Raw genomic sequence first — 19,075 nt, forward strand, 5'->3', positions numbered from 1 at the left:
TTGCCCTGCTTTTTTCCAGGCAGAGGTCCACAATTTATGTCTGAGCTTTTTTGTTGCTGCTGCTTCTGGGGCTGGGCAATATCTGGTTTTCAACATCATGATGTATCACCAGCTAAACATTGTGATATACTGATATATCATGATGACTGAAATAAGGAGGTAAGGAACAGCTGAGCCGGCAGAGTTAACAGGGGCTGCAAGAATCGGGAGAGGTATTGTCTGGTTTCAGTTTTTCTCGCATTGTGATTTTTGCATAGCACACACACATGATTCATGATAAATTGCCAGGTCAAAAATTAAGAAACCGCTATCACGATATAGACATCAAACCCATTTTGGATGCTACATTGATCTATCGCCCAGCCCTAATTGTTGCCCTGAGCTTTCCCTGAAAAACCCACTCTTTAACGCTGAATCGAAGCCCACTTCAATATGGGCTTTCTGCAGATTGACGTTTAACTGAGTGTTAAAGAGCAGGTTTTCGCAGTGAAAGCTCCAGAGCAAAAAAAAAAAAAAAAAAGGTGATTGGACACAGAGCTTTAAATTGCAGATTGTACCTGGAAAGACGGAGGAAAGATAAGTGTGGATAAACCCTTGAAACTATGCATGTATCTTTTAAAAAACAAGGGGTAGCAACCCTATGCAAATTGCTTCCCATTTTGCCTGTTTAGCGTCAGGTCCATCTTTCCTTCATGGCCACACTAGTGCCCTGCATGTATATTGTGCTGTGGAATCTTTCAGTAATAGTTCTATTAAGGGAATGACATGGCTGTGCATGGACAGGGGGCTTTGAAAGAGCCAGGCTGCTTGCATTTGGGTGTAAGTTGCTTCTGCAATAGCTACCCTCTTCTTGACTTTTAGAAGGGGCGAGCGCCCCCTTGTGATTAAGCTCCGTAAGTAATACTGAACAGGACAAGGGCCTCATTTCTCTTTGATCCATGTTGCGCTGGGTGTTTCAGAGCATGTTTTTATCTCCACCAAAATTTATTGTCTCTAAAAACTGGCTTCTCTGAAAATTAAATAGTCTAGTGAAGATGGACCGCACCAGCCTAGAATGCAGTAAGTGCAATCTGTATATGTAAAGCACTCTCAATAAATTAGGGTTGTAAGCAAGTTGGGCTACAGAAACGAGACAACTTGCAAAATGCAATATTCATGAGTTACAACTCAACAGTATTATCAGCAGCTCTCCCTCTCATTTATTCTACTCTACTGTACAATATGCTTTCTGCTGAATAGACATGCCCCAAAATGGGCTGTAAGGCCCATTGCATGTGATAGAATTGCAGCCTTATAGGACCAGTAATAAGCTGGAGACATAGCCACAAGACCAATTAATAACAAACTATGGGCTTACTCCATAATCATAAACAAAAGTTTGTTTGCAAGTTTGCTAATAAATTCTTACTGTTTTGTGCATCCCCTGTTTTTTTCAAATGTGTAATTATTGCAGCAGAACAAGAACGGGAAGAAAGCCATTTGGAATTTGAATGTATGTTTTATGTTTTCATTTGAACTGAAACAAGTGAAAACACCCAGAGACTATCAAATTGGGAACAGCTTTAAATATGAAAATGCAAAGTCCAGTGTGACTTTTGCATAAAGTTGTGTTTTTAGAAAAGATACAACTTAACCTTTTATGGTGGCCCAAAATAGGAAGAGAATAACAATTAACCCCACTAAGAGCCAGATTTGACATGGCTCCTCCCCACCCCCTAGGAGGTTAAAAAATAAAAATAAAAAGTCACAGCCTTCCCATGTTGAATTGCACTTAAGCTGGCACAATGAAAGTCAAGTAAATTGATTTATGTTCAGTATGCGTTTACAAGAGTTTGGGTACGCTTGGGAGTGGGGTGGAAAAAATGCTTCAGACCAGAGGGTTACAGAACAAGACACAGCTAGTCCCTCCCAAGATTCCTTCTTGGCCTTCCTCGCTTCCTTTGGCAGCTGATGAAGCCATGCTAGCAGCACACATTCTTTCCCTCTCCCTGAAGCCCTGTGAGTTCATGCATTCTTTGCTCAAGAAGGAACAACCCCTTAACCAGCGAATGATGTTGGCAGCAGTGGCGTAGCGTGGGTTGTCAGCACCCGGGGCAAGGCAAGTAATTTGCACCCCCTAACCCGTGGATTTGCGCACCCTAACCCTAACCCCCAGATGTTGCGCCCGGTGCAGCCGGCCCCCCTGCACCCCCCACGCTACGCCACTGGTTGGCAGTCCCAAGTGGGCTGCATGTTCTGCAACAGCTTGAAGTAGCCATGTGATTCCTGGGCGTTCAGCTTGCAACTCACCCCATGTTTATATGTAGAAGCTAAAATCACCGGGACATGGAACACAATAAAGAGAAGATGTGGAATCTCCAAAGATTGTAATTTATGGCTGCATCGCAGCACACACACACACACACGAAGCCACACACCTGTTTGTTCAACAGAACACCTGTATTAAGCAAATTCAAAAGTTGGGTAGAGCAAACGAGTTTGTTTCTGTTGCAGCAGTTGGAAGGCACTTTTAAAATACGGTTTCAATTACTAAGCAGGCTACAGAGGTCTCTTTCTTGAAGCTTATCTCATGAGCACGATGTCTTATAGGCAATTTGTACACTTTTTTCATGTTCTCTGCAAATAAAGGGAATGGCAAAGCATTAGTCATCTGCACTAAGCTACCTATAGAACCATAATTGACTTGTCGTGTGTTTGTGTACAGGGGGGGTGGAGAACAGCACTTAGTGCTACATTTCATCTGCACTAGAGTGCATGATAGACATTTGGGCTGGAAAGGGACAATTTTGAGCATGTAATTTCTCCAATTCTGTAAATCAGCATGTAAAGTGCTTTGTACTTAGGAGATTTTACCCAATAATTGCAACGAAGTGTTTTATAACTAAGCAATTCGTTTACAAAAAAATAAAATAGATCAATTTGGTGTGCTAATCTGGTGACTGGAAAGGCAGTGCATTTTTTAAAAAGTAAATTTAAAGTGCTATTAATATTTAAATAAAAAATGTGTGAAAAAGCATTTTAGAGCAAATGAAAAAAATATATTTTTAACAACCACGATGACAAAATGGCACTAACAGAAAAAGTAGTTGTTTCGTTGTATACTGTGTTGGTATTATTTTAATGAGAAATAGTAAATACGTATATTGAATAAGGTTTACAAAAGCAAATGCATAGTAATAAGCTCAGTGACCCAATGTGTCACTGCAGTCATCAAATGGCATGTCTTTTTTCCAAAAGGAAAGCAGCCTTAAAGAGATCTAAACCTCTTGGAGACAGTGCTTCTTTTCCATTCTCCCAAAACCAAGCCCAATTTTCTAAAGTCTGAAAAGAGACCCAAGAACCGGGGGTGGGTTGGAGAGACACAAGAGAATAACTGTTTGATTACAACATTATGTAGATGCTTCATAAACAGGGATTGAATAAAACCCTCGCTATTCCAAGGAATGTACCCAGTGTGGGAACAGCCAGACTCCCATCTCAAGAGAGAAAAAAACATTTTTGCAAGGATCCTCATCCAGGTATTATTGTGGTAGTGTTATAGGCCTCATAAGGAAACAAGGGAATGTTGAGGGATAAAAACTCACTTACCCAACTAACCTCGAGGAAATGAAACAGTAGAAAGATGATGGAACATTTTAAGTGAAGCGAAGGTGGCAGAAAAGCACCTGTTTTCCTACAGAGACCATTCTGCTAACGTGTAGCTGAGGTTAAGTTCTATAAGGCTCACACTCTGCTCTGACATTAGGACCAGAGACAAGGGTGAGGTGAAACGGGAATTGCAGCCTCTTGTTGCTCCCCTCTGCCACACCCGCCTCTGTACCACTTCATGGCTGGGCCTGCTCTGGCCAGAGACATACTTATGCTGCAGCTAGAAGCCATGGCATGGAGGTGAACACAATCCACATCTGGATCCACTGGCTGACATATTTGGAATATAAAATTAATGACTTGGGAGCTCAAAGACCTACTACTTCCTTCCCAACGAAGAGCTTTTATGCTAGCAAGACGAAACGCTTTCCCCTCCGCAGTGACCACAGGTAGATACTTGCAAATTCCTTATCAAGCCCGCCTGTGTGTCTGTAATCAGGGAGTACCAGATTCACTGGACCATATTCTTTTGGACAGCCCTTTGCACAGCAGACTCCTCAAACAGATGCTGAGCAAGATATTGGATCTGCAACCCAAGGGTCTGAGAGAAAGCCAAATGAGGTTCTTCCTAGCGTTACTGCCCCAGTGGTTTCCTTTTTAATCTCCATCTTACCTGAAAGGGTTCTTAATGAATCATCCCTCTAGGGCATAGACAGGGTGAAGCAGAACAATCAAGTACCTTGTGATCCTCAACAGCCTCACTCCTGTCCCTTTTAAATTTATCCTAGTGTTTTGAAATGTTTTAACTCGTAATGCCAATGAAGGTATTTGTATTTTATTGTATTGTTACCAAGTCACCATCCTGAGGTTCAAGGTGAGGAGTGTCACCTCCCCCCACTTTCTGTCACTCGAAACCTGATCACTATAACTGTGTATCATGGGGTTGTGCAGCAAGGTGTTTAGGTGAAGTGGTACAATGTTGGAAAGGAGTTTAACCTCGCTCACCATCTGAGTAGCTGAGAATTTGCAACTGATGTTCTGCAAGACAAACAGTCCTTCATGAACCTAAGCACTGCAGTGCTGTAAATCAGTGGAGATCCTCCAGGTCCAATCACCCATCCCTCTTTTCACTGCTGTAGGACTTAATTTTTTCTCATGTTCCATTCCTATACGATGGTGTTATATGTATGCAGCTCTTCTTATTCATTCTTCCAAGTATGCAGAAACCCCTCCCCTGCCTGTTGGTTGGCACAGGGCCACCAAGTTTGCTATTAAAATGACCTGGAAGCACCTTGTTTGTTTTTCAAGCTTTCCTTCCACCTGCAGTGGTTAAGATTCCCATGGACCTCCAAATCTCTTCTGTAGTGCATGTACACCATTTCTGAAACACTATAATTTGAATTGTGTATTTTGAACTGGGAATGTACACAGGGGAATGTACCAAGTGGTCTTTTGTCTCTTCCAGCGCCATGATTTTCTGAAGCTTCCCATCTACTTCTCAGAGAATTGTTAACTCCGGAGAGAGGATACTGACGTAAAGAGATGGTCCATTTAATCAAGTATGAAAGTTTTGAAGACTTCTTACCAATAGCTTCAAAAGTATGAATTAGCTAAAAGCCCGGGTTGACTATCTGTAAACCTAAGACTTCTGCAGCCAGAATCAGTTAGTTTCTAGTTACCTGTTTGCAGCACAAAGCATACACTCATTTGCGTAAGTTTCTCCATCAGTCCCACAAACAGGATTAAAGTTCCTTGGGCATCCAGGTAGAGAATATAAGTCGCATCTGGGCTGAGAATGAACAGATTTACAGTACTGATGTTTACTCAAATTGTATTTTTTGAAATATTTATTCAGAGTAGCATTTCTTCAAGTCTCAAAAATCCCAATTTTCATGAAGCAAGCCTACACACAGGATCAGTTTACACAGATAAAGTAGCATGATAAAAACATGTGGCTGTGAGGAGTGATAGGTATGGTGAAAGTTGAGTTCACAACTCCATCCACATATTGCATGAGTTCCATTAAATTCACATTTGACAACTTTGTAGGAATGCAATTATTGCAAACCTAACTCCACACCATGCATGCAGCTGGGGGCAGGGGCGGGCAAGGGGCTATCTGACAAGCTAGGTGGTACCCATAACTGCATGCTGAGCTTCGGTGTGGTTGAATCACTTGCATCAGTTTTCTAATTTGCATCAGTTTTGTACGTGTTAATTCATATGTCTGTTCCCTTCTGTTTCTTCATTAATGTGTTTTTAAAAGCTATACAAAAATTCATATATATTGATATACAGGTAACTTACAATTTACATGCATTTAGCTTGCGCAATTTCAACTTTATGTGGTTCAAATCACGCAAATTAAATGTGCAGAAGGTGGAGAGCTTAAAAGCTCTTTTTGCAGAGGGTTTTCCTGGTGCAGAAAACTTGCTTACTGGCCACTGGGAGTTTCTAGCAAAATCTTGTACGGCCCTGCAAGATCCCACAAGCCTTCCAGAGCTTTGGGGGGTGGGGTACAACCTGTTCAGCATGCTGGGTCCAGAAGGAAAGATTGCTCACAGAGAGGCACTTCCAAGGAGGTGGTTTGACGTATATGTGCCATACCCAGAACTTAACTCCTGCACAAGTTTCAAGTTATCTGTATTTAAGTACATTAAACATTATTTTTCTCTCAATGTGCATAGTTCAACTTCTAAATATATTTTATCCTAAAACACCTTTTAAGAAACCCACTTGGGGGTGTTTTTTGAGCAGGCGACTGTACTGAAAAATTAGCAAGCGTGAAATGCAGAGGATAATTTACATTCCTATGCATGTTTTAGCCGAGGGATGTGAATTAGTTCCACTTTTGAATGCAGACTGAACAAAATCCACTGCACCATATTTTGTGTGTGTGTGTGTGTGTGTGTGTGAGAGAGAGAGAGAGAGAGAGAGAGAGAGAGAGAGAGAGAGAGAGAGAGACTAGAACAACCTTCCTCAGTCTGCGCTGCCCTCCAGATGTTCCGGACGATAACATCCATCAGTCGATGAGAGTTGTCCAAAAATCATCTGGAGGGCAGCAGGTTGGGGAAGATGACACAAGAAGATGGGGATGGTGGGACACTGACGGGAGTCCTTCTTGTTACTCCCCACTTTCCCCGCTATCCCTAAACTTACCTCGGAGAGGCCTTCCCCAGAAGGAGGCATCAACAGGAGTCCTGAGGGGAAAGAGCAGCCACGGGTTATGAGAGCAGCACGCCATTCCTACACCTGCCATGAACACACCTATCTCCTCCTTCTCCCCTTCCCTAAACCCTGTTGCCAACTGATCCAGAAAACTGATCCAACCCCCCCCCCCAAATTCTGGATCCACTACCCCACCATTTGAAGAAGTAACACGAGCCATTTGCTCGCATGCATCGCAGCCAGTGCTGGATTTACATATAAGCTAAACAAGCTATAGCTTAGGGCCCCACTCTCTTGGGGCCCCCAAAAAAATTCAAAGGAAAAAAACACCTGGATGTACATTTCCAAAATATAAGATAAAAAAACAAATAAAATAAAACCTACATACAGCAACGGTGTTTAGTGTTGTGTAGGCTCCTATGATGTAAGGCTAGTATGCCTGCTAGCCTGCTCCCTAAAATATCACTGGTTGCTCATTTCTATATACAGGGTGCCTACATTCTGCATGGACTGGTTGTAACAATTACTTTCATTAAAATACATATTTTGTTATGTGCAAATGGCTTTAGATACATAAAGGTAAAGGGACCCTGATGATTAGGTTCAGTCGTGGCCGACTCTGGGGTTGCGGCACTCATCTCGCTTTACTGGCCAAGGGAGCCGGCGTACAGCTTCCAGGTCATGTGGCCAGCATGACTAAGCCGCTTCTGACGAACCACGGAAACGCCATTTACCTTCCTGCCAGAGCGGTACCTATTTATCTACTTGCATTTTGACGTGCTTTCAAACTGCTAGGTTGGCAGGAGCAGGGACCGAGCAGCGGGAGCTCACCCCGTCACGGTGATTCGAACTGCCGACCTTCTGATCAGCAAGTCTTAGGCTCTGTAGTTTAACCCACAGTGCCACCCGCATCCCATTTTAGATACATATGATGTCCATAAATTACTATATAGCATATATTCAACACAAAAAACAGCGGCAATTTGTTGTTGACAAAGGACAGCTGGACATATAAAGGGCCTAATAATAATAATAATAATAATAATAATAATAATATTTATACCCCGCCCATCTGGCTGAGTTTCCCCAGCCACTCTGGGCAGCTTCCAATCAAGTGTTAAAAACAATACAGCATTAAATATTAAAAACTTCCCTGAACACGGCTGCCTTCGGATGTCTTTTAAAGAGAAGATAGCTGCTTATTTCCTTCACATCTGAAGGGAGGGCGTTCCACAGGGCGGGTGCCACTACTGAGAAGGCCCTGTGCCTGGTTCCCTGTAACCTCACTTCTCGCAGTGAGGGAACCGCCAGAAGGCCCTCAGCGCTGGACCTCAGTGTCCGGGCTGAACGATGGGGGTGGAGATGCTCCTTCAGGTATACTGGAGGCCGTTTATTGCTTTAAGGGTCAGCACCAACACTTTGAATTGTGCTCGGAAACGTACTGAGAGCCAATGCAGATCTCTCAGAACAGGTGTTATGTGGTCCCGGTTGCCATTCCCAGTCACCAGCCACATTAGCTCCAGCAGGTTAGGGCTTCATCAAACCTAAATCCGACCCTGCCCCAGTGGCGTAGCGTGGGGGGTGCAGGGGGGGCCGGCCGCACCGGGCACAACATCTGGGGGTTAGGGGGCGCAAATCCACGGGTTAGGGGGTGCAAATTACTTGCCTTGCCCCAGGTGCTGACAACCCACGCTACGCCACTGCCCTGCCCTGTTGCCAACTGATCTAGAAAACTAATCCACCCCCACCCCCCAATTCTGGATCCAACCCCCCCCCCCCCATTCTCAAGAAGGGGCCCGAGCCGAGGCGAGCGTTGCCATTCGCTCACGTGCGCCGAAGCCCGACCTTTCCCAGAAGGTGCAGAGGAGCAGGGGCTGCTTGAAGAAGGTGGCAACCCAACCCTCCCCTGGTTACCGTGGCAACGCGGCCTCACTCCTCCCCCGCCCCGGTACCTCAAGAGAGTGTGTGTATGTGAGGTGAAGGAGGAAAGGGGGCAGAGGGCAGAGGGGTACCTGCCACGAACCACCACAGCAGCAGCAGCGCCGGCGGCGGCGGGAAGCCCGACCGTCGCATCCCGGCGGCGGCGGCGGACGGACCGGAGGGACCACGGAGCTCCTCCCCCTCAAGGGCTTTCGCGGCTCCGCCTATAGCACCCGCGAGAGAGTGGGGAGGCCCCGCCCTCTGCCACGCCCCCTTCGCTTCGCGCCCCCCTCGGCTCGCTCGAGCAACTGACTGCCCTGCCCACGTGACCTCCCCGAGCGCTGAGGCGGCCAGTTGGCAAAAGGGCCGTGAGGGGAGAGGGCGGCGGCGGCGGAGGGATCGCTGCTGGACTGAGGTGTTTCTCTCCCGCCTTTTTTTTTTTTTAAATGAAGAAAATATTTCAGTTAAACAAGATCAAGGAAAAAATAATAATGAAGTAAAACGTGCATTAAAAAAAAAACCACAACACCCCTCCATTATAATTGTATACATACTTGTCTAATACAAATATAAATGAAAATAGTATTCTAACACGTATACATTTATTTATAACCTTTTAAATATATAAATGCTTTTCAAATATGCCTACACACAATCTATAAGTTACCCGTTACCTTTTTTTAAAAAAAAAGAAAATATTTCAGTTAAACAAGATCAAGGGAGAAAAAGAAGTAAAACGTGCATTTTTTAAAAAACCACAACACCCCCCCTATAATTATATACATATTTGACTAATACAAATATAAATGAAAATATTATTCTAACACGTATACATTTATTTATAACCTTTTAAATATATAAATGCTTTTCAAATATGCCAACACACAATCTATAAGCTACCCGTTCCTATGTTTCAATAGTTGTCACGACTTCTACTCGTTGAATAAAGGTGACTATATAGATTTATCTTCCCAGTGGATCAGTATCAGCAATATTTATCAAAAACTGCAGGATACGTTTGGATTGTGGCTTCAAACACTAGCAATTGGGAGCGCACCAGAACTGGAATAAACTCCAAAAAATTACTAATTTTATTTCCTATTGCAAAACAGCTCAAAGTGGTTTAATGCGTACACAGCCTTACATAACAGAATCCATGGCAGTAACACAGATGATGTTCAGAGACCCATGTTAGGGAAGTACATATTAGGGCTGGGTATGTTTTTTCTGGAAGAGACTGAGAAGAGATAAGCTAGCCGTCTTCAAATATCTCAAGGGCTGTCACATGGAATGCAATTCTGGGCTGCATCAATAGGAGTATAGCATCTAGATCAAGGGAAGTAATAGTGCCACTGTATTCTGCTCTGGTCAGACCTCACCTGGAGTACTGTGTCCAGTTCTGGGCACCACAGTTCAAGAAGGACACTGACAAACTGGAACGTGTCCAGAGGAGGGCAACCAAAATGGTCAAAGGCCTGGAAACGATGCCTTATGAGGAACGGCTAAGGGAGCTGGGCATGTTTAGCCTGGAGAAGAGGAGGTTAAGGGGTGATATGATAGCCATCTTCAAATACCGTATTTTTCGCTCTATAACACGCACCCGACCATAACACGCACATAGTTTTTAGAGGAGGAAAACAAGAAAAAAAATATTCTAAACGAAACAGTGGATGTATGATTTTTGTGGTTCATGCTGTGGCCACAGACATGTGATCTGAGGGTGAGTTTGGGGTAGCCCAATGCAAAAAAAGGATGCCGCTAATAATGCAGGCGATGGGGTTTAAGGGGAGAAGGAACACACGTGGGGTGTGTGGAGAAGGATGCTGCTAATAATGCAGGAGAGGAGTTTAAGGGGAGAAGGAACACACGTGGGGTGTGTGGAGAAGGATGCTGCTAATAATGCAGGAGAGGGGTATAAGAGAAGGCTCCTCTCCTCTCCCGCTTTGCTCCTTTAAAGAAGCAGGCTCTCTGTCCCTCTCTCCTCCACACTCAGCGGATCTTCTCCCGCTTTGCTGTTTCAAAGCGAGCCACGGAGGAGGGAAGGAAGGGGAACCATGGATCCTCTGCTCACAACTGCAGCAGATCCCCCCACCATCCGTAGGCATTCGCTCCATAACACGCACAGACATTTCCCCTTACTTTCTAGGAGGAAAAAAGTGAGTGTTATGGTGCAAAAAATACGGTATATAAAAGGATGTCACATAGAGAAGGGAGAAAGGTTGTTTTCTGCTGCTCCAGAGAAGCGGACATGGAGCAATGGACCCAAACTACAAGAAAGAAGATTCCACCTAAACATTAGGAAGAACTTCCTGACAGTAAGAGCTGTTTGACAGTGGAATTTGCTGCCAAGGAGTGTGGTGGAGTCTCCTTCTTTGGAGGTCTTTAAGCAGAGGCTTGACAACCAGATGTCAGGAGTGCTCTGATGGTGTTTCCTGCTTGACAGGGGGTTGGAATCGATGGCCCTTGTGGTCTCTTCCAACTCTATGATTCTATGGAAGATGGAGCTAGGTTGTCTTCTCCTGGTCTGGAGTGTAGGACTGGACTGGAACTACAGTCATATCTCGGGTTGAAGTAGCTTCAGGTTAAGCATTTTCAGGTTGCACTCTGCGGCGACCCGGACGTAACGGAGCGTGTTACTTCTGGGTTTCGCCACTCGCACATGCGCAGACGCTCAAAATGATGTCACGCGCATGCACAGAAATGGTGAATTGTGACTCGCGCACGCGCAGACACGCAGATACGGGTTCCGTTCGCTTCAGGATGCGAAGGGGGTCTGGAACGGATCCCCGTTCACATCCAGAGGTACCACTGTAATGGATTTGAGTTACAAGTTACACCAGGAGGAACTTTCTGACAGTAAGATCTCTTGGAGGTGGTGGACTCTCCTTCCTTGGAGGTTTGCAGCAAAGGTTGGATGGCCAACCATCTGTCATGGATGCTCTAGTTGAAATTCCTGCACTGCAGGGGGCTGGACTAGATGACCCTCGGATCCCTTTCCAACGCTACAATTCTATTATTCTATGAATCCCTTTGATAGGCCAGCTGGCTCCGTTAACTTCCTAGCACCAGGGATAGATATAACATATACAGTAAAGGTTCACTATCTATGCTAGCATTCGATTGACATTGGAGAGAAATTGAGTTGAGAAATAAGATTGAGGGTACATATTGGTATAGGAATGTATTAGATAAAATGTAAAGAAATATACAATAATAAGAGTACATTCATTTGTAAAAAAGGAATATACAACGTGATTGACAGGAAGTTTGTAGTGTTGGTACATATATGATTTTGGAATAGTTTTTTTGTCTTTTTGTCTTTTTTCTTTAGGTATATAAAGTTTGTATATAAACTTTGTATACATGTTGAAATTTATATTTGTTGAAGAATAGCAACTTTCAGGGCAGCAGCAAAGTGTCCAAAGTGTTCTTGCCCTAGTTTCTGAATGTTGCAATTTCTAATTTTCATTCTGTATTCTTTTGTGCACCTGATTCTTCTGCATGGAGTGCAGAGCAAGCATTGTTGGAATATATCACATATATATGCTGGAATATATCACATTCCAATATATCGCATTGGAAGATGAACATGTGAATGAGCCCTGTGTTCGCATCATAACATGTTGTTCCACCCCAATGAGATTATTGAAAAGCATAAGCTTCACTGTCAAACATATATTTTACTCTTGGCATGGTGAGGCAGACCAACAATGCTTTAACAGTATCCCAAAATGTGATACAAGATCATGACATTTTGGGATACAGTTAAAGCACAGTTGAATATTTATCGTTTTATTTTAAACCACCAGTGGTATTTGGCTTCAAACGGCAAAACATGTTTGATAATGTTGGCCACAAGAGGGCACATCAGCGTTAAAAAAAATATGCTGGTATGAGAATGATATTCTAACCTGGAACAAACTGGATGAAGCAAAGGGACAGGTCGTTGTTGTTGTTGTTAAAAGAAAGGAGACATGCAGCCTGCATCACTTTGGTCAGACTGATTTTGCATGGTGAGTGGAGCAAGGGATCCTTTAGATACAGTGCTGCTTCCCTTAGATTATTCAGTCAGGGAATTCTCAAACTAGAAATTTCATTCCCTTAGCTGTAGGCTCAGTAACTCCCAGACTAGATACTAGAGCATATTAGTGTACTACACTTGACACACACTTGATCTTAGCTAAAAGGCCGAGACAAAACGACCCGGATTGTCGCCAGATTCTGCGCACAGATCTGCAGGAGCAGACCACCCCCCGATTCAATCTAGTTTGTTAAGAAAATTCCCAAACTCGGATCCACGGGCGAATCTGGGTCATTTCTCTAAGGTAGTCTATCTTAAAGTTTTTATGTGTTTATATGCCTATCGCACTTTTAAACTTAAAATCCATTGTTGTATATTGTTTTAAATGTTTGTTTTGCTATTGGGATTGTAGTTCCATTTGAGTTTCTCGAGCTGGTCTCTGACTGTAATAAATTTCATGTTTCATGTGTCCTGCGAAAGAACTGCTAGTGTGGAGCAAGGAATGAATTAACAGGGGACAAAATGAAAGTCCCCATCGCAGGAACTGGCCCCAAACATTTTGCTGTCTGTGGCAATGAACAGGATGGTGCCCTCCAATTCCACATATAGTACAGACCAAAAACTGAATTTTTCATCAGCATTGGTGATAGAAAGGTGACCTTCCTGAGGGCAACAGGCTAGTGAGGGTAGTCCAGGCCACATGGCTCACACAGCTCTGTCCAGGGACACCTCAGTGTTACCTCCAACCCACAACACCTTCTTCCTGTGGTGGCTGCCTCACTCTGCCTAATGGTAGAGCCTGCCCTGTTCCCATGAACCCCCCACGGAGGAAGCTGCTATCTGTTGAGACCACATGCTTTCCAGCCAGGGATGCCAACTTGAATAAAATATGGGGGGGGGAGGTAAGCCCCACGCCACATAATTGATCATGTACACACTATTGATCATGCATTGATGGCATGTACACACTATTTGAATGTCAATGGCCATCAACTTGGGGGGGGCCCTCAAATATTTTATCTGGGGCCCCAAAGGCACCTCGGCCCCTAGGAGTTGACTCCTATGTTTCTAGCTCTCAGTCCAATAATTTCTGTTGGGGGTGGGCCGATCAGCCACTTAACTTTTTTTTTTTAAGGGCCTATGACTGTGGTGTGGTATTTGAAAAAGAAACATTTTACCAGCCTTGATAAACAAAGAGAATATACTCGGTTCATCTTTAAAATAACATAAAGGTAAAGGTACCCCTGACCATTAGGTCCAGTCGCGGACGACTCTGGGGTTGCGCGCTCATCTCGCTCTATAGGCCGAGGGAGCCGGCGTTTGTCCACAGACAGCTTCCAGGTCATGTGGCCAGCATGAGTAAGCTGCTTCTGGCGAACCAGAGCAGCGCAAGGAAACGCCATTTACCTTCCCGCCAGAGTGGTACCTATTTATCTACTTGCACTTGACGTGCTTTCGAACTGCTAGGTGGGCAGGAGCTGGGATCAAACAACGGGAGTTTACCCCATCGTGGGGATTCAAACCACTGACCTTCTGATCAGCAAGCCCTCGGCTCTGTGGTTTAGACCACAGTGCCACCTGCGTCCCTTAAAATAACATACCCTCCAACATTTCCCTGATGAAAATAGGGATGTCCTATTAAATAACAACAACAACAACAATTTTACTATTTATACCCCGCCCATCTGACTGGATTGCCTCAGCTACTCTAAGCAGGTTCCATTTAAAAGAACATAATAAAACATTAAATATTTTTTAAAAAACTTCACTCTCCAGGGCTGCCTTCAGATGGCTTGGGGATTGGATAACTCCATACCCTTTGACATTTCTCTGATGAAAATTGGGATGTCCTAAGGAAAAGTGGGGCATTCCAGGATCAAATCAGAAATGGACGGCTTCTGTAAATCCCAGGCTGTCCTTGGAAAATAGGGACACTTGGAGGGTCTGAAATAAAAAATTGCTCATTACCAGTCTTGGGCCGGTCATCAAACTCTCAACCAAACCTACCTCACATGAATGTTAGATATGACATGGCTGTGAAAGGAGACTTAATGTTTATATCTTAGGTATCAAAAGGATGCTTCTATGTGATAAAGGGACATGTTTTTCTTCACCTCTCACCACACAAATTAGTACATCTCCAAGGCTTCAACGAATCTTTGCATGTTTCAGACGCATAAGTCCTGTGTGTTCAACTGAGATCAGGTTAGCATGCAAAGCCCAGTGATTCCTACAAAGAGAGGAAAGTGTTTGCTTTTCAGGATACCAATTTAAGCCCTGCAGCACCTGACCCTAGCTTGTGCAGGGGAAGATCCTAGTTGATGGCCCCTTTGGTGTTTCTGTACATACTGTACTTATTTAGGGCAACAGCTAATCAGCTTTGCAAAGCCCATCAGTCATAGCATATACACTGTCCTCTTTCCTCCCACAGCACTGGCCGTGAGTCACATTATCCAGATGACTGGGAATAAGTTAGAGAGCAGTATCTTATTCACTGCAGACACACATTTTCCCCTCTTACTGACACTTAATTTATCTCATTATTAATCTGCAGAGCCTTCTAGGCATAAGAGAGAGAAAAAACACAGCAGCTCTTTTTCTGAAATTTCTCATTCCCAGCTGACCGCTTTCGGTGCTGACTTTGGTCTTTTGTGAGACATTAAAAATAGAAATGCGTAAAGAGATTTAAGCGTGCTTTAACAGCATGAATGAATACCAGGGTCTGGCTTCAGCACAGGGGAGATGGGCTTCAAGGAGAGAGCAGACAATGAAACCAAACCACCCTGCATAGGATGTTAACTTTAGCAAGCAAAGACAACATCATATAGGCGGGTACCAGGCTCCAATGCATTTCAAACCGGGTGATTCTGTATCTCTGTTCTGCTGCTTCTAGTTGTTGAGCAGCAGCTGTACCAGGTGGGAAAACACCTTCTTAAGTTCTAGCATAGCTCCCCACCCTGCAGAGAGCCTATTGGTTCCTAGGGCAACCAGATGAAAAAGAAGGCACAACTCCAGCATCATGAACAGTTGTGCTGTAATGCAAGACACACCTGCTAAAATTTCCTATGCACAGCTACTAAAGCTGCAAGAGCATTTTGCCTCTGTACACACTATTGGCTCCTACAGTCATGGCCCATATATACCGTATTTTTTGCACCATAACACTCACTTTTTTCCTCCCAGAAAGTAAGGGGAAATGTCTGTGCGTGTTATGGAGCGAATGCCTGCGGGTGGCGGGAGAGGGATCTGCTGCAGTTGTGAGCAGAGGATCCATGGTTCCCCTTCCTTCCCTCCTCCGTGGTTACAAAGCATGGATCCACATGGATCCTCAGGATTTTTGCATTGGGCTATTCCAAACTCACTGTCAGATCACATGTTTGTGGCCACAGCATGAACCACAAAAATCATACATCCACTATGTGGTTTAGAATATTTTTTTTCTTGTTTTCCTCCTCTAAAAACTACGTGTGTGTTATGGTCTGGTGCGTGTTATGGTAAATCATTTCAGGTCAGGCTTGGGCCATTGCTTGAGCAGCAATTCATGCGGCATTATGGGCCACCTCTTGCTAGACCAGGGTTTCCCACACTTGGGTCTCCAGCTGTTTTTGGACCACAGTTCCCATCATTCCTGACCACTGGTCCTGCTAGCTAGGGATGATGGGAGTTGTAGTCTTAAAAACAGCTGGAGACCCAAGCTTTGGAAACCCTGTGCTAGACTTTGGTTCTAGCCTATGGTTCCCTTTGCTTTCCCTTTTGATGGATTACCTGGCACCTGACCCTCTTGAATGCCTCTTGTCCTCTGTAGTGATATTTAAAGCACACTCAATGCACATTTAAAACACATAATGCTGCCCAAACTGGGAAATGCCATTTCACCCTCACAGAACTACAGTTTAAAGCACCCTTAACAAACTACAGGTCCCAGGGTTATTCAGGAGAAGCCACACACTTGAAAGGTGTGTTGAATGGCGTGGCTCTGCCCTTTGTTCCAGACCCTGCCTCATAGAATCATAGAGTTGGAAGAGACCACAAGGGCCATCGAATCCAACCCCCTGCCAAGCAGGAAACACCATCAGAGCACTCCTGACATATGGTTGTCAAGCCTCTGCTTAAAGACCTCCAAAGAAGGAGACTCCACCACACTCCTTGGCAGCAAATCCCACTGTCGAACAGCTCTTACTGTCAGGAAGTTCTTCCTAATGTTTAGGTGGAATCTTCTTTCTTGTAGTTTGGATCCATTGCTCCGTGTCCGCTCCTCTGGAGCAGCAGAAAACAACCTTTCTCCCTCCTCTATGTGACATCCTTTTATATATTTGAACATGGCTATCATATCACCCCTTAACCTCCTCTTCTCCAGGCTAAATGAACTCCACCCTAGGGGATTCACATTGTTCATGTACCATGCAGTTGTGCCCTATGTCCCTTGGACATTCTGCTGCCTTAGTCAAATGAAGCAAAGATGAGCTCCTTTGTAATTAGAAAACAGGCTAGTTTCTTACCCAGCTCTACCAGACAGATAGCAGCCTGTCCTTTCCTCTGGCAGGGTAGAGTCAGGGGGAGCACATTGCCAAGTACATTTGAGCTAGATCCTCTCCTGCCCCCAAGTCATTTGTGTTCTGGAAGCATTTTTTATCCCCTGACCATGAGATGTCGTTTGTAGATGTGTTTGACCCAAGCAAGCACGGTTAACGTACTTCAGAGGCAATTAATTACAGGCATGCTAGAATAAATAAGAACAGAGGATTAGATTTTAATATGGTTGGATCACCCTCACTCCAATCTCATGTGTACATATGCACAGCGATAGCCAAACATTTTCTATTAAAAGCTACTGAAGCATCGCCATTTGCTTCCTAGGTACCAGATTAGAATTCTATTATTAGGGGAAATCAATTAGCAGTTTGAACAGCAACAAAATCCCTCTGTGCACAAATGGAGGCTCAAGTTTGTGTTTACATGCACGGATTGAAAGCAAACATTCCCCCCACCAACACCTCACTGAACTATATACAGTAGTTAAAAACTTACTGCTGCACAACTGAGTGGATTTTAGCGGCTTTCATAATTATATGAGTGCAAGGTGTAGCAGAAGGGCTCCAACTGCTCTGATGCCAACCCTGTAGGGTAGCCTGGTAGCAAAGGATGCCCCACCTGGCTTCTCTCTCTTTGCTGCCACCACCCACTTATGTGTCGCTTGGGGCATAAAAATCCCCATTGCCTTAGGATGGTCACTCCATGAGTTGGGAAATAGCTGGCTGAATTTCAAATATTTTGCTGGGCAACTTCAGCCCATCTCTCCCAGGCCCTTTAACAACCACTAATGGAGTCCAAGAGGGACATGGGTGGCGCTGTGGGTTAAACCACAGAGCCTAGGACTTGCTGATCAGAAGGTTGGTGGTTCGAATCCCCGTGACGGGATGAGCTCCCAATGCTCGGTCCCTGCTCCTGCCAACCTAGCAGTTCGAAAGCACGCCAAAGTGCAAGTAGATAAATAGGTACCACTCTGGTTCACCAGAAGCAGCTTAGTCATGCTGGCCATTTGACCCGGAAGCTGTACGCCGGCTCCCTTGGCCAATAAAGCGAGATGAGCGCCGCAACCCCAGAGTCGGCCACGACTGGACCTAATGGTCAGGGGTCCCTTTACCTTTAATGGAGTCCAAATAATGTGGAATCTGCCCCAACCATTCTGTTGCGGGCCCACTCCCAGGCAGCCCCGATCCTCTCCCCTTAAAAAGAAAGTATAAAGTATATAATACACCAATAAAACAGTATAAACTAAACAAAAAACTAAAATGAAACTAATCTCCAGCCCCAACCAAACATTTATCCCACCCCAATATAGCAAAAAGCAAAAAAAACCAACCCAAACATTTCAGACACCAGAGATTAAAACTATTTTAAAACATTTAAAAACATTTTTGATTGCTGCAATCTTCCCTCTACACTCACAGCAACAGCAGCAGTGTCCAAATTGCCTCCTGGAGCCTTTTGGCTGTTCAGGCAAGTGTGGGTCTCGCCCCCTAGGTTAGATGGATTAAATCTCTAGACCATGTTTACACATCAGTAAGCACTGCTGGACCAGAAGTATGTGAACAACAGACTTGGGTGTATGTGCAGAAATCAATATGCAAGTTTGACTTCTCTACTCTTTTGGAACATTACTGGAGACAAACAAAAATACATTCCTAAAATACTCCTAATGCATGGAAACAACTCTTGAAAGTTCCATGTGAAAGAAGAAATATGTAACCCAGTTACAGAACCTCTTTGGAAAACAATTTTCTGAATGACTCAGAGGAAAGAACTGGAGCTTCCCTGAGGAAAGAAATTATTTCTACCCCCCTCCTCTGCTGAGTTGGATTATTCACCACACTGAAG

General features: G+C 44.3%; 1 protein-coding gene across 1 annotated transcript; it reads right to left on the minus strand.

Annotated features, from left to right (window-relative positions):
* Positions 1–2,356: 2,356 nt before the first annotated feature.
* Positions 2,357–8,925, minus strand: SPINK2 (serine peptidase inhibitor Kazal type 2). The gene is made up of 4 exons (XM_081894981.1): positions 8,769–8,925; positions 6,748–6,788; positions 5,268–5,377; positions 2,357–2,616 (listed from the first exon to the last, which is right to left on the minus strand). Exons 1-4 carry the CDS (start codon positions 8,827–8,829, stop codon positions 2,568–2,570), a joined length of 261 nt encoding a protein of 86 aa, XP_081751107.1. The 5' UTR covers positions 8,830–8,925; the 3' UTR covers positions 2,357–2,567.
* Positions 8,926–19,075: the final 10,150 nt, after the last annotated feature.

The sequence above is a fragment of the Podarcis melisellensis genome (genome assembly GCF_964234715.1).
Source record: "Podarcis melisellensis genome assembly, chromosome: 17".
Lineage (NCBI taxonomy): Eukaryota > Metazoa > Chordata > Lepidosauria > Squamata > Lacertidae > Podarcis > Podarcis melisellensis.

Bases quoted from the DNA above. Each gene is read 5' to 3' on its own strand.
- SPINK2 (XM_081894981.1), bottom strand. From the start codon at position 8,829: ATGCGACGGTCGGGCTTCCCGCCGCCGCCGGCGCTGCTGCTGCTGTGG. The intron at 5,378-6,747 runs GTAAGTTTAGGG...GTTCATTCTCAG, and splicing joins CTGGGGAAGGCCTCTCCGAG to CCCAGATGCGACTTATATTC. The intron at 2,617-5,267 runs GTAACTAGAAAC...CTTTATTTGCAG, and splicing joins ATGCTTTGTGCTGCAAACAG to AGAACATGAAAAAAGTGTAC.